This window comes from Mobula birostris, chromosome 4 (assembly GCF_030028105.1).
Source record: "Mobula birostris isolate sMobBir1 chromosome 4, sMobBir1.hap1, whole genome shotgun sequence".
Lineage (NCBI taxonomy): Eukaryota > Metazoa > Chordata > Chondrichthyes > Myliobatiformes > Myliobatidae > Mobula > Mobula birostris.
Genome location: NC_092373.1, coordinates 106,506,141 through 106,522,874, shown reverse-complemented (window position 1 = coordinate 106,522,874; position 16,734 = coordinate 106,506,141). Strand labels below are relative to the sequence as shown.

At 42.0% G+C, this 16,734-nt stretch overlaps 1 protein-coding gene across 1 annotated transcript in view; it reads right to left on the bottom strand.

Annotated features, from left to right (window-relative positions):
- The window catches only part of cfi (complement factor I), a 235,399-nt gene that overhangs the window by 182,558 nt on the left and 36,107 nt on the right, over positions 1-16,734 (bottom strand). Inside the window, exons 2-3 of the mRNA XM_072254679.1 lie at positions 14,767-14,814; positions 1,978-2,251 (exon numbers count right to left, since the gene is read on the bottom strand). Coding sequence (XP_072110780.1) covers positions 1,978-2,251; positions 14,767-14,814 — 322 coding nt within the window. The remainder of the gene's footprint in view (positions 1-1,977; positions 2,252-14,766; positions 14,815-16,734) is intronic.

The following is a 16,734-nucleotide window of genomic DNA, read 5'->3' as shown; positions in this document are numbered from 1 at the left end:
TACCAAAGAAAAGAAATTGTTCAAAATTTCCCCCATCTCTTTTGGCTCCACACATAGCCATCCACTCTGATTCTCCAAGGGACCAATTTTATCCCTCACTATCCTTTTGCCACTAACACAACTGTAGAAATCCTTTGGATTTATTTTCACCTTACTTGCCAAAGCAGCCTCGTATCTTCTTTTAGCTTTTCTAATTTCTTTCTTAAGATTCTTTATACATTCTTTATATTCCTCGAGCACCTCATTAACTCCAAGCTGCCTATATTTATTGTAGATCCCTCTCTTTTTCTGAACCAAGTTTCCTATATCCCTTGAAAACCATGGCTCTCTCAAACTTTTAACCTTTCCTTTCAACCTAACAGGAACATAAAGATCCTGTACCCTCAAAATTTCACCTTTAAATGACCTATTACATTTCCCTAGGACAGATGTATAACTTATATAGAGTAGGAGGGTGAGCAAGGACGGATGTATAAACTATACAGAGAAAGAGAGTGAGTAAGGATGTACTGTATAAACTACACAGAGTAAGAGGGTATGTTAGGATGGATTTTTTTCAAGTATACAGAGCAAGAGGGTGTGTAAGGATGGACAGAATAAAGTATACAGTGTAAGAGGGTCAGGTGAGACGGATGTATAAACTATACACAGTAAGACGGTGAGTAAGGACAGACAGTATAACGTACACAGAGTAAGAGGGTGAGTAAGGACAGATGTATAAACTACACAGAGTAAGAGTGTGATAAAGGACAGACTGTATAAACTGTACAGTGTAAGAAGTTGAGTAGGGACGGATGTATAAACTAAACAGAGTAAGAGGGTAAGAATGGATGTATAATCTATACAGAGTAAGAGGGTGATGAAGGACTGTTGTATAACCAATACAGGGTCAGCAGGTGAGTAAGGACTGACTGAATAACGTACACAGTAACAGGGTGAATAAGGACAGACAGTATAACATACACAGAGTAAGAGGGTGAGTAAGGACGAACTGTATGAACTATACAGAGAGAGGGTGAGTAAGGATGGGTGTATAAAATATACAGAGTAAGAGGGGGAGTAAGGACTGATGTATAAAGTATACAGATTAAGAGGGTGAGTAAGGATGGATGCAGAAACTATATAGAGAAAGAGGGTGAGTAAGGATGGACTGTATAAACAATACAGAGTAAGAGGGTGAGTAAGGATGGATGTATAATCTATACAGAGTCAGATGGGAGTAAGGACAGACTGTATAAACTATAGAGAGTAAGACTATGAGTAAGGACGGATGTATAATCTGTACAGAGTAAGAGGGTGAGTAAGGATGGACTGTATAAACTACAGAGTAAGGCAGTTAAATTAAGAAGGATAGGTGAATGAGGATTAAGGAGTGAGAATTTTGGGTCAGAAAAAAATGGATGAGGTCTAACTGTGGAAAGATTGATTGGAATAAGAAGAGAGTAGCAACAAGAGAGCAAGAGTTACTTGGTGAATAAGGATGACACTAAAGTTACTGTCAGCTGTGGCAGGATGGATATTGCATGCAAAGTGTGCAAATGAGATGCAGATGCAGATAAACTTTAATGTGGGGAAATATGAGGTCATACATCTGGCTAGGAAGAATAGGTGAGGCAATATTGATTAAAGGATATTGTACCAAAAAGGGAGTGGAAGCAGAGGGATCGTTGAAAACAGAAGCACAGATTTAGTGGAAGGCAGGAGACAAAATTCTGGGCTTTATTGACAGAGGCATAAAATCTAAGAGAAGGGAAAATTGAAGTTTGGACTTCAATTCAGGATGTCTCATTATAGGAAAGATGTATAGGCATTAAAAAAAAATACAGCAAAGAATTACGAGAGTGATTTCTAGGTTGAGGGATTACATCTGAAGATCAATAGTTTTGGGCGAATGGCTCTGTATGAATGGCTGTTTTTTTTCTATTCTAATGGCGGCAAGTTACAAATTATCTATTGCAATTATTTTTAAATCCTTACCTAATGAACACATTCCAGAGTGAGAGAACCTTTCGGAACCTTTCAGACATTCCATACTTTTCAGCTGGCAGTATGACCTGTAAAGCTTTTCTTTGGTCGAGCAGACATTTTTCTCATTCTTCGGACATTGATAAGGCAGCTTGCATATGCAGTGCCCACGAGCACATCTTTCCCAGGGTTGACAGAAGACTTTATGGCAGGATTTGTGGGTGTACCTTTTATTTAAGCATTCCTGAGACAGTCTTTGATTGTCTTTGTCCGGAGTTTTTGGAATCTTTTTTAGATAGAAAATTATGATGAACAATGTTTTAATTATTAATTTTTCCCACCTATACCCACATGAGGACACTGATTACATGACTGTATGGCATAGCTCTGTTTGAGATCTTATATCAGTTTACTCTTTTGGGGAGAATCTTCTTTACAAAAAACTATTTATCATACAATCAATGCAGTGGTCAATTTAACACAAAAGCTATGGTGAGTTTGCTCCTAGTGACAACAAATCATTCTGATTATCATTACCTTAAAGTTTAGGAAAGTCATATCATGATAATGCTTCTGAGTTATCACTGTGCAGTGATCTGTATTAGAAAGTGATGTGTGCAGATCACTTCGGATTGGCTGGACTACACACATCTGGACAAAATACGGAATAGCTCTAGCTGTTACTTCAGGACAAATATGAAGTACTTTAAAAACAAGGCTGGAAATGGGAAAATATTGGACAAATAGGCAGAGAAGAGTTGTGTACTGGGCTTTTAATTTCATGGATATTTTTAGGATCCACCAAACTCATTTATTATGGCAGCCCTTCATCCTGTCTGTACATCAGAAAGGAACAAAGACCCCAAATGACAAGTTTTAAGAGCAGCCCTATCATTACAAATTATGTTAAAAATGAAAAGAAATAAGAAAATGAAATGTAAGCACTGCCCGTGACAAGGAGACTTTCAATTATTTTGACAAAGGTTTGCAACACTGTTGATTATTTGATGAGATGTTTAAAACCAGTGAAAATGTATTTATTGAGCCTGTAGCTCAAGGAGTTTCCGGTACGTGCCACAGGACCTGAGGTTTCCATATCAGTGAAGATTTAGATGCACAGGACACTTGATACACACTAATTTAACCCTCTTCAAACACATTTATATAAAAACTAATTTACTATACACTTCCAATGTATTGATGTTTAACTCCAGACCCCTCATGAACATTTTCAGTTGCCATATGTTTACCAAAGTTTGGTCTGAAAAGTTTGTTTAGAATTACTCTGAAATTTGAGAATTCACTATTTCTGACCTCTGTTTTATGACCATGAAGTTGAGACAGTGGATCCTTCAAATCCCATTGATACTGCCTCTATGAAAGATTTCCATTGGCAGCATGGACCCTACTTGCAGTTCTTGACCCACACCAATCGTCAACGCACGCTATTATTTGAATCAGATCAGATACTGAAGACCCAAGTGACTAACATTCTTCTTTTCAAGTTAAGTAGAAACATTAGAGCCCATTTAATTTATTAAATCAGTGATAAATGAGTTATTTAGAGAGCTGCTGTAGAATCTGTTTTCAAACTTTCAGACATTGCAAATAATATTTTGATATTAATATTTTTAGTATAACCTTTGTTTCTATTGCCAAATCTGTGATCCTTATCATTTGAAAAGAAGTTTCTTTTTTACAGACAAGAAAGTGAAGGGAAATCTCAAAGTGGATTAAAATGTCATCACAGCAGAAAAATGAGTGTAAGGATGCTGAAATCGAGCTCGCATGCACCACTTGTGCTGCAGCTCTTTGCACACTCTCATGGTCCTCTGAGAGAAGAAGTTTCCCCTCATGTTCCCCTTACATTTCTCACTTTTCACCCTTACCCCATGACCTCTATTTGTAGTTCCACCCCTCAGTGGATAATTTTCCATACTTCTATCAAATATATACTCAAACTTCTTTGTTCTAAAGGATACAGTCCGAACCTATTCAATCGTTCCTTATAACTCAGGTCCTCCAGATCCGGTTAATTCCTTATAAATTTTCTCTGTACTCTTTTGAACTTATTTACAACTTTCCTATAGGTAGGTGTAAAACTGCACACAATACTCCAAATTAGACCTCACCAAGATCTTATACAACTTCAACATAACATCCCATCTCCTGTACTCATTACTTAAATTTATGATGGCCAGTGTTGCAAAGGCTTTCTTTATGACCCTATCTACCTGTGACATTATTTTCAATGAACTATGGACCTGTATTCCTTTATACTCCCCAGTGCCCTCCCATTCACTGTGCAATACCTACCCTGGTTGGTCCTACCAAAGTGTAAAACCTTGTACTTACCCATTTTCCATGTGAGATGAACAAAGTCTGTATTCACAAAATAATCTGCAGATGCTGGGATCAAAGCAACACTCACAACACGCTGGAGGAACTTAGCAGTTCGGGCAGCATCCGTGGAAACAATGAGTTGACATTTCGGGCTGGAACCCATCGTCAGGACTGAAGAGGGAAGAGGCAGAGGCCCTATAAAGAAGGTGGGGGAGGGTTGGAAGGAGAAGGTTGGTAGTTTCAGTTGAAAAACCAATAATTTGAAAGACAAAGGGGTGGGGGAAGCAGGGAGGTGATAGGCAGGAAAACAATGGGTAGTAGAAGGAGGCAGAAACATGAAGGAGTTGATAGGCAGCTGGGGGAGGGGGCAGAGTGAAATAGGGATAGAGGAAGGGAGGGGGAGGGAATTACCGGAAGTTGGAGAATTCTATGTTCATACCAAGAGGTTGGAGACTACCTAGTTGGTATATGAGGTGCTGCTCCTCCAACCTGAGTTTAGCCTCATCATGGCAGCAGAGGAGGCCATGTGTGGACATATCCGAATGGGAATGTGAAGCAGAGTTGAAGTGGGTGACTACCAGGAGATCCTGTCTGTTGTGGCAGACGGAGCAGAGGCGCTCGATGAAGCAGTCCCCCAATCTACGTCGGGTTTCACCGATGTAGAGGAGGCCGCACCGGGAGAACCAGATGCAATAGATGACCCCAACAGACTGACAAGTGAAGTGTTGCCTCACTTGAGTGGTGGCAAGAGAGGAGGTGTAGGGGCAGGTGTAGCACTTACGCTTACAGGGATAAGTGCCGGGTGGGAGATCCGTGGAGAGGGACGTGTGGATAAGGGGGTCGCAGCGGGACCGATCCCTGTGGAAAGTGGAGAGGGGTGGAGAGGGAAAGATGTGCTTAGTGGTGGGGTCCTGTTGAAGGTGGCGGAAGTTGCAGAGGATAAAGTGCTGGATCCGGAGGCTGGTGGGGTGGTAGGTGAGGACAAGGGAGGAACTGGGAATAACTTCTCTTATGGCCCTTCCCACTTTCTTCAGACTAAGGATGTAGCTATAGGAACTTGCATGGGCCTGAGCTATGCCTGCCTCTTTGTTGGTTATGTGGAACAGTCTGTGCTCCAAACCTATCCTGGTACTGCTCCCCAACTTTTCCTTCAGTACATTGACGACTATGTTGGTGCTGCTTCCTGCACCCATGCTAAGTTCGTCAATTTCATCGACTTTACTTCAAACTTCCACCCAGCCCTCAAATTCACTTGGTCTATCTCGGACACTTCTCTCCCTTTTCTCGATGTCTCGGTCTCCTTCTCTGGAGACAGACTGTCCACTGACATCTCTACAAGCCCACTGACTCTCATAACTACCTCGACTTCCCACCCTGCCACATGCAAAAATGCCATTCCCTATTCCCAGTTCCTCTGTCTCCGCCGCATCTGCTCCCAGGATGAGGCTTTCCGTTCCAGGACATCTCAAATATCCTCTTTCTTTAAGGATCGTGGTTTCCCTTCTACCGTCATCAATGATGTCCTCATTTTCCCGCACTTGGGCTCTCACCCCATCCTCCTGCCACCACAACAGGGACAGAGTTCCCCTTGTCCTCACCTACCACCCCACCAGCCTCCGGATCCAGCACATTATCCTCCGCAACTTCTGCCACCTTCAACAAGACCCCACCACTAAGCACATCTTTCCCTCTCCACCCCTCTTCACTTTCCGCAGGGATCAGTCCCTCCGCGCCTCCCTTATCCACACATCCCTCCCTACGGATCTCCCACCTGGCACTTATCCCTGTAAGCGTAAGTGCTACACCTGTCCCTACACCTCCTCTCTTGCCACCATTCAGGGCCCCAATTTTCTCTTCACCATTTATACCTCAGACTTCAACTACTGCACAGAGTCTTGTCATCTTCAGAAGTTTTCTGATGACTCTGCCATAGTTGGATGCATCAGCAAGGGAGATGAGGCTGAGTACAGGGCTACGGTAGGAAACTTTGTCAAATGGTGTGAGCAGAATTATCTGCAGCTTAATATGAAAAAGACTAATGAGCTGGTGGTAGACCTGAGGCAAGCTAAGATACCGGTGACCCCTGTTTCCATCCAGGGGGTCAGTGTGGACATGGTGGAGGATTACAAATACTTGGGGATACGAATTGACAATAAACTGGACTGGTCAAAGAACACTGAGGCTGTCTACAAGAAGGGTCAGAGCCATCTCTATTTCCTGAGGAAGCTGAGGTCCTTTAACATCTGCCGGACGATGCTGAGGATGTTCTACAAGTCTGTGGTGGTCAGTGCTATCATGTTTGCTGTTGTGTGCTGGGGCAGCAGGCTGAGGGTAGCAGACACCAAAAGAATCAACAAACTCATTCGTAAGGCCAGTGATGTTGTGGGGATGGAACTGGACTCTCTGACGATGATGCCTGAAAAGAGGATGCTGTCCAAGTTGCATGCCATCTTGGACAATGTCTCCCCTCCACTACATAATGTACTGGTTGTGCACAGGAGTACATTCAGGCAGAGACTCATTCCACCGAGATGCAACACAGAGCGTCATAGGAAGTCATTCCTGCCTGTGGCCATCAAACTTTACAACTCCTCCCTTGGAGAGTCAGACACCCTGAGCCAATAGGCTGGGCCTGGACTTATTTTCCTGGCATAATTTACAGATTACTATTTAACTATTTATGGTTTTATTACTACTTAATTATTTATGGTGCAACTGTAATGAAAACCAATTTCCCCCGGGATCAATAAAGTATGACTATCACTATGACTAAACAGTCCTTCCAGGTGAGGCAACACTTCACTTATGAGTCTGTTGGGGTCATCTATTGCATCCGGTGCTCCCGGTGCGGTCTCCTCTACATTGGTGAAACCCGACGCAGATTGGGGGACCACTTCGAGTACCTCCGCTCTGTCAGGCAGGATTTCCCAGTAGCCACCCACTTCAACGCTGCTTCACATTCCCATTCGGATATGTCCATACATGGCCTCCTCCACTGCCATGATGAGGCTAAGCTCAGGCTGGAGGAGCAACACCTCATATACCGTCTGCGTAGTCTCCAGCCCCTTGGTATGAACATAGAATTCTCCAACTTGCGGTAATTCCCTCCCCCTCCCTTCCTCTATCCCTATTTCACTCTGCTCCCTCCCCCAGCTGCCTATCGCCTCCCTCATGTTTCTGCCTCCTTCTACTACCCATTGTTTTCCTGCCTATCACCTCCCTGCTTTCCCTCCCCCACCCCTTTGTCTTTCAAATTACTGGTTTTTCAGCTGAACCTATCAGCCTTCTCCTTCCAACCCTCCCCCACCTTCTTTACAGGGCCTCTGCCCCCTCCCTCTTCAGTCCTGATGAAGGGTTCTGGCCCGAAACGTTGACTCATCGTTTCCACGGATGCTGCCCAACCTGCTAAGTTCCTCCAGCGTGTTGTGAAAGTCTATATTCAATGGACATGGGCATGGGATTAAAAGTTTGTTTTCATGTTCCATGACTCTATTAAGCTCATGGATGAATATTTGCATGAATTATTAAGGACTTGCAGGAAGTCATAGAGTAGCACAGCATGGAAATCGGTCGTTTGACCCACATCATCTATGCGAACCATGGTGCCCACCAAACCCATCTTATTATGTTGATTTTAATTGTTGTTACTGTAGTTGCCTCAATCATTTCCTCTGCGTGTAAGGCTTGTCCCCTCAGGTTCCTCTGAAATTTTTCACATCACACCTTCTACCTATGTCCTCTAGACTTTTGTTCCCCTTCCCTGAGGAGAAGTCTATGTCTGATCACACTATGTATTGATGATTCTCTATCACAGAGGTTCCCAACCTTTTTTTGACATGGACCAATACCATTAAGCAAGAGGTCCTTGGACCCAGGTTGGGAACGCCTGCTCTATAAGGTCACCCCTCAATACCCTACATAACAAGAAATATTCAATCCTGCGTAATCTCTTCCTATTTCTCATCCTCTAAGTTATCTGGAAGCAGTTATATTTACTGCTTTTCACAAGTCCTTGTCCAAATGTTTGCAAGTGCTATAGAATCATATACTGCAATATTGTCTTGAAGGAAAATGTTAGGATATGATCATTTAAGTAAAAATTAAATTTTAAAACATTGGCTTACCACTGAGAGTCAGTGGGTCAAGTAACATTTATGGAGAGAAATGGACAGTCAATGTTTTAGGTGTAGACCTTTCAGTGAGTCTCAACTCTTCATACCCTTCCTGCCCATAGAGACTTCATACCACACTAAGTTCCTACACTGGCACCAGATTCCAGCATTTGCAGTTCTTGGCTCTGAATATTGTTGACATTACTTTTTTGCTGATGGGACAAAATCTTGAAGCTACCTGGAAGTAACTTCTGTACTTACCATGGCCTTCTCAAGGATTGTTGCCAATTGTGAAGCCTGACATCTTGCCCACATCTTAAGATTTAATGAGGAAATTTACATCTCACTAGGCCTTCGTAAGTCTGGTCACACCAATCTTTCTCTACCTCTCTATACTCCATAGCTTCCTGAGAGTCACCGCACAAGTTTATAATGGTGGTAAAGAAGGCTTATGCCAAGCTTGCTTCATTGGATGAGGCACAGAGTATGAGAGCAAGAAACTATGTTGCACCTATATAAAACTTAGGTTAGGCTGCACTCAGAGTATGTAGTGCAATTCTGATCATCACATTGAAGGAAGGATGTGGCACTTTGGAAAGGATAGAGAAGAGGTTTGAAAGGATGCTGTCTCGATCAGAGGGCATGAGCTATATAGACAGGTTGGACAAACTTGGTTTGTTTTCTTTGGTACATTGGAGGTGAATGAAGACTTGATAGAAAGGTATGAAATTATGAGAAACGACAGGTAAGGTAGACAATCTGAATCTTTTTCACTGAGATAGAAATGTCAAGAACTAGAGGACAGGTATTTAAGGGGAGAAAGGGAAGAGTTAAAAGGGCAAGCTTTTTTCCCCAGAGAGTGGTGAGTGGCTAGAACAGTGGTGAGTGTCTGGGGTGATGATGGAACAAGTTATGACACTGTCCTTTAAGAAACTGTTAGACATACAGACAGGTGAGCCCTGGGCTGGACGTCCTGTTACTTAAATGTTTAATTTTCATGAAAAAATTATTTTTTATCAGAATCTGTCAGCATATCACAAAGCAGGTGAAACATTTTCCATAGCCTCTCCTTTCCAGGTGTAGTGACCGCCTCAGTACCACTGTTTGGCTTGTCTGTGCTGTCATGTTCTATATTCAACGTTGATGCAAGAAACACATTTTTTCTTGCTTTGTCAAGTTGTCCAACATTCGGTTAGTTATGGTTGCTTCTCTCCGCCCCCGTGGCTCATCGGGCAGCAACCTTCCCACTTCTTCAGCAGTTTTTTATTCTTATGAAGCGGAGTCGCTAGCTTGACACTCAAGCACAAATGGAAAGCGTGCAAGGAGCTGGCCGAATTTGAACCCGGTACCACTCGCCTCGAAGTCTGGTGCCGATGCCACTACACCAACTGGTAGTTGGAACTGCTCAATTATGCTTACTTCCTCTTTCCATAAGTGAGAAACTTGTCCATGTAAGGACAAATGGCAGTAAATTGCAACACGTCTGTGGAATCATATACTGCTATATTGTTTTTAATGAACATTTTAGGATATAATTATTTAAATAAAAAATAAATCTTAAAACAGAGACTTGCTACTGAGGTGGCATTATTGTCGCAACACACATAAAAGTTGCTGGTGAACGCAGCAGGCCAGGCAGCATCTGTAGGAAGAGGTGCAGTCGACGTTTCAGGCCGAGACCCTTCATCAGGACTAACTGGCATTATTGTCCATTGTTTTGTGATATGTTGACAGATTCTGATTAAAAGAATTATTTTTACATGAAAATTAAACATTTTTCCCATAGAGATTAGCCATGAGGTACCTTTTGCAACTCTGACACAAGTTAATCAGAAACATGCTCAAAATTATATTTTTACAACTCTTATTTTTAAACACATCACAGAGCCAAATAATTTCTGAAGGCTTAAGCTGTGTATTGTATCTAAGCCATGAAGGCAGCTTATCACCCCCTAATGAACATATGTAATTTATTGTGCCATTTTCAAACCATTCAGAGGTTATTTGAGCATGTTGCCTTTCTGATTATGTGGCCTTTCCTCTGGCAGATGAGTTTTATTTCAAATGCACTGGAGGGAAGGAAGTAGAACTTTGTGGAACTATAAAGACAGGGTAAATATGCAAAGCATTATGAATAGTGATGGTAAAAGTTTGTTTCATATTCCACAGGGACTACCTTAGGGCCCATTGATTCATCCTGCACAAAAAGAGTAACAAATGCAACAGGGAGAAGGGAATGAGGAGAGACGATTTGCTGTTGCAAAGAACACAATGGATACCATTTCTTCCTTTGATAGAGGCCTTCTCAATACAGTAATGATCTGAAAGTGAGAATAGAGTGGATCACTGAAGGTTCACAAGGTACACAGCAACTCATTTGGAGAGGTACCATTAAAATAAGATGTCATAGAGTCATAGAAAAGTACAGCACAGAAACAGGTCTTTTCTGAAAAATGTAAACTGCCTACTCCCTGTGACCTGCACCCGGACCATAGCCATCCATGCCCCAACCATAAATGTACCTATCCAAACTTCTCATGAATGTTGAAATCGAAATTGATTCCAGCTCATTCCACACTCTTATGACACTCTGAGTTTCCCCTTAAAATGTTCACCTTTCACCCTTCGCCCATGACCTCTGGTTGTAGTCCCACCCAGTCTCAGTGGAAAAAGCCTGCTTGTGTTTACCCTATCTACACCCCTCATAATTTTGTATACCTCTATCAAATCTCCTCCCAATCTTCGAAGTTCAAGGAATAAAGTCCTAACTTTATAACTCAGACCCTCCAGACCTAGCAACATCCTTGTAAATTTTCTCTGTACTCTTTCAGCCTTATTCACATCCTTCCTTTAGGTAGGAGACCAAAACTGCACACAGTACTCCAAATAAGGCTTCATCAATGTCTTATACAACTTCAACATAACATCCCATCTCCTGTACTCAATACTTTGATTTATGGAGGCTGATGAGCCAAAGCCTTTCTTTATGACCCTATCAATGATGACACTTTCAATGAATTATGAACCTATATTCCTAGATCCCTTTGTTCTACCACACTCCTCAGTGCCCCACCGCTCACTGTGTAAGACCTACCCTGGTTGGTCCTACTGAAGTACAACACCTCACACTTGCCTGCATTAAATTCCTTGCTGTCTGCTACACCCCCAGTCTTGGTGTCACCTGCAAATTGGTGCCTTCTTTTAGCCCTCCTGATTTCTTTCTTAAAAATTCTCTTGTGTTTCTTATACTCCATTTCTTATACTATAAATTCTCTTGCATTTCTTATACCTGCCCATACCTGCTAGACACCTTTTTTTTTTCCTGAACCAGGGCCTCAATATCTCTTGGAAACCCAGGTTCCCTAAATCCGTTATCTTTACCTTTTTTTCTGACAGGCACATACAAGTTTTATAATCTCAAAATTTCACTTACCAAGTACACATTTGTCAGAAAACAGCCTGTCTCAATCCACACTTGCCAGATTCTTTCTGATACCATCAAAACTGGCCTTTCTCCAATTTAGAATCTCATCCTGTGTACCAGACCTATCCATTCCCATAATTACTTTGAAACTAATGGCACTATGATCACCAGATAGTGTGCTCACTGAGATCTTAATCCCTCGCTTTAGGCAGGCTTCAATTTTACCAGTGCCAAGAAGAATGTGATGACCTGCCTCAATGATTACCAGCACTTAAATCCATGGTGATGAAGTGATTTGTGAGGTTGGTGTTGAAACATATCAATTCCTGCCTGAGAAGCATACATCAGGATGCTCTTTATCAATTACTGCTTAGCATTCAATACCACCATCCCCTCAAAACTAATCAGGAGTTTGGCCTCAATATCTCCTTATACAATTGGATCCTGGATTTCCTCACTTGCAAACCCCAGTCAATTTGGGTTGGCAACAATGTGATCTCCATCAGCATAGGTGCACCATAAGGCTGTGTGCTTAGTCCCCTGCTCTCCTTGCTTCCTGCCTATGACTTTGAGACTAATCACAGCTCCAATGTCATAATCAGGTTTGCTGATGACACCACTGTCACAGGCAGAATGAAATGTGGTGATGAATCAGCATACAGGAGGGAGATTGGAAATCTGGCTGATGGTGTCACAACAACAACTTAGTGTCAACAAGACCAAGGAGATGACTATAGACTTCAGGAAAAGAAAACCAGAGGTCTATGAGCCAGTCCTCATCAGAGGATCAGAGCTGGAGAGGGTCAGCAACCTTAAGTTCCTAAGTGTTATTGGAGGACCTGTCCTAGCCCCAGCACATAAGTGCAATTATGAATAAAGCACATCAGCATTTCTACTTCCAAAGAAGTTTGTGGAGATTGTAGGAAAGTAGCATCCATCATCAGGGATGGAAGAAGGTACAGGAGCCTCAAGGTCACATCACCAGGTCCAGGAACAGTTATTACACCTCAACCATCAAGCTCTTGAACCTCAGGGGATAACTTCATTCAACTTCACTTAACCCATCTTTGAAATGTTCCTACAGCCCATGGACTTACTTTTAAGGACATTTCATTTTATGTTCTCAATATTTATTGCTTATTTATTTGTTATTGTTATTTCTTCTCTTTGTAGTTGCAGTTTATTGACTTCTGCATTCTAGTTGAATGCCCTAATTGGACACTTTCATTGGTTCTGTTACGGTAATTATTCTATAGTTTTCTGGAGTATACCGGCAAAAACTGAATCTCAGGATTGTTTATGGTGACATATATGGACTTTGATATTAAATTTACTTTGAACTTTACTTCTAACAAACCTCTGTCACATTTCCACATAGCAGATCAAGTATTGCACGCTCTCTCATTGGGACTTCTATGTACTGATAAAGGAAGCTCTCCTGAACGCATTTGACAAACACTATCCCATCTAGTCCTTTTACACTATGGGAGTCCCAGTCAATTTGTGGAATGTTAAGTCCCCTATTCCAACAACCTTATGTACTTGTGCATATGACAATAAACTCAACTTTGACTTTGACTGATTTTCCAAGTTTAGGAATACCTAGGGATACCGCGGCCTTTTTGCAAAGCAATACCCATCAGTCTCTGCAATTTCAAAGTTCTCTCTCTGAAGTGACAATACCCCAGAGTCCATATTACAATTTGTTTTAATTGTCAGCAAACATAGATATACAGTTCTGAAGCTTCATCATCCAAATAACTCACAGGAGTTGTGAACAGGTGGGATCCTGGCAACAGTCACAGCATCACCCTCTGGCTATCAACACAATGATAATCTGTTTATTAGCACATTCTGTTTTCTGTGCATTAACCAGTCCTCAGTCCAGATCAGTATATTGCTACACTAATTCATTTAGCTTTTTCCTGAGTGGCCCTGAAGTTAAAGGTCTTCTGATATTCTAAGTATACCACAACCACTCATTCCCTCCTTATCTCTTATAACAGAACTAAGCAGCATGGCAATAGGCCATTAAACCTGGCACACTCATGCTGATCAGTGGGCACCCATTTTATTAATCTGATCTTCCAGCTCTTGCCCAGTAACCTTCTCTGCCAAGGTAATGCAAGTACACGTCAAGACTCTATTGGTTACAAATTCAATAAAACACAGTCCTCCATATGATAATAGATAGCTAGAGGAATTGAATTTAAATTTGCAGAGAACATTTTATACTTCACTCTTAAAAGGGAAGGTGAGCAGCCAGAGATTGAGGTCCATGTAGGTACCAATGACATAGGTAGGAAGAGTGATGAGGTTCTGCAAATTGAGTTCAGGAAGATAAGTGCTAAGTCAAAGGGCAGAACCTCCAGGGTACTGATGTCTGGATTGCTACCCATGCCACGTGCTAGTGAGGCCAGAGAAAGGAAGATCATCCAGTTTAACATGTGGCTAAGGAGTCAGTGTAGGAGGGAGGACATAAGAGTTTCGGATCATTGGGTTCTCTTCCAGGGAAGGTGCCAGAGGTAATGGTGGAACCAGAGAAGGTAGTGGCATTTAAGTGTCTATTAGATACACACAAGAACATTCACAGAAGGGAGTATATGGACCATATACAGGAAGAATTTTAGTTTAATTTTTCATTGCGTTGCTGTACTGTTCTTGATTCAACCAGCATGTATGATTGAGCTTTCTTTTTGCTTTGCCAAGTTGTTCATCACTCTGATAGTTGCTACTGCTCAATCAATACTTATTTTCCCTCAACACATATTGTTTCCATAAGTGGGAAACCTGCCCATATAAGGACAAATGATAGCAAACTGTAACACGTCTGCAGAATCATATACTGCTATAACGTCTTCAATGAACATTTCAGGATATGATCACTTAAATAAAAAAATAAATCTTAAAACAGAGACTTACTGCTGAGGTGGGATTATTGTCCTTTGCGTTGTAATTTGTCGACAGTTTCTGATAAAAAAAAGATATTTTTTTCCCATAAACAGATAAGCCATGAGAATGTCTTCAGTAACTCTGGCACAAGTTAATCAAGAACATACACACCATAATATTTTTACAACTCTAGGAATCCCCTCGTGCTGACAGAATAACACAAGTGAATGGCTTTTATTCCTTCTATGATGCACTTGTTACAGCCAATGTTCACATTTCATTCCTTCTTCTAACTGGTCCTAAGCACACCAAAGAGCAGTTAAGAGTCAATCTAATTTCTGTAGGTAAACTATGTATTGATGATACTGCATAAGAAGGCATATTTTTTTCTCTTAATAAAATTATAAAATGTATTTATAAAGGGAATTTTTGTTGCCTTTCTGATTATGTGGCCTTTCCTCTGGCAGATGAGTCTTATTTCAAATGCACTGGAGGAAGAGAGTAGAACGTTAAGGAGCTGTAAAGGCGATATGTCATTGGACAGGGTGAATATGCAAGGCATTATGAATAGTGACGGTAAAAGTTTGTTTTATATTCCACCGGAACTAACTTAGGGCCCATTGATTCATCCTGCCTGTTTTTAAGCTCCACAAAAAGAGCAACAAATGCAAGAGGAATAAGTGAATGAGGAGGGACGATTTGCTTTTGCACAGAACACAATGAATACCATTTCTGTCTTTGATGGAGGCCTTCTCAGTACAGTAATGATCTGCAGGTGAGAATAGAGTGGATCACTGAAGGTTCACAAAGTGCACAGCAACTATCTGGTGAAATGACAATGAAATTCAATGTCCTTTTGACTGCATACAGTAGATGTTGGAACTTCCCTCTCTTTTGGTCCCAGTTTCATTCCGTCAAATTTCTTGTTCTTTTTCAACACATAGAGGTAGATCATCCAACCAGAGAGGTGTCAGTATTTGACCTAATCTTAGGGAATGCCACTGGAAGAGCACTTTGAAGAGACTAACCATGTTGTAAGACAGTGACAGAAGTTGATACTGATGGTGTGCCCAGTGGCACTGCTACTTCCCAGCACCAGAGCCTTGGGTTCAATCCTGATCTTGGTTGTTGTCTGTGTGGGGTTTGCATGCTCTCCCTGTGACCCACCATAAGCCTATAAGATTGAAGTGACAGAAACGGCTTCTGATGGGCAACACAGTGGCAGAGCTAGTAGGCTGCTACCTTACTCCAGCAGAGAGTGGGCTCCATTCTGACCTTGACTGTTTTCTGAGTGGAGTTTGCATGTACTCCCTGTGGCACTGTGGGCTTTGCATTTCCTCCCACATCCCAAAGATCTGTGGGTTTGTATGTCAATTGGCCGCCGTAACTTTCCCCTAGTGTGTGTAAGTGAATGTAGGGAATGTGAGAATCTCCGCAGGTCTGACCTGCAGAGGGCTATTTCAAGAGCAAAGAAACAATTCCGAGCGAGGTTGGAGGTGACATCAACTCTGGCAGTTTATTACTTCCTACAAAGCAAAACCCAACTTCATGAGCACTTCACTACCAGACAAGCTCCACACCTCTTATGCTCGCTTAGAGAATAAAAATATAACTACAGCTGTGAGGATCCCTGCTGTGCTCGGTGACCATGTGATCACTTCCTGAAGCCCCATGTCAGGCTGTCTTTCAGAAGGTGCACACTTACAAGGCGGGAGTACCTGGTCAGACTCTGAAAACTTGTGCCAACCAGCTGGTGGGTGTATTCAAAGACATTTTCAATCTCTCACTGCTACAGTCGGAAGTTCCCACCTGCTTCAAAAGGGCAACAAGTATACCAGTGCCCAAGAAGAGTAGTGTGAGCTGCCCTAATGACTATTGCCCAGTAGCAATGACATCTACAGTGATGAAATGCTTTGAGAAGTTGGTTATGGCTGGAATCAACTCCTGCTTCAGCAAGGACCTGGACCCACTGCAATTTGCCTATCGTCACAATAGGTC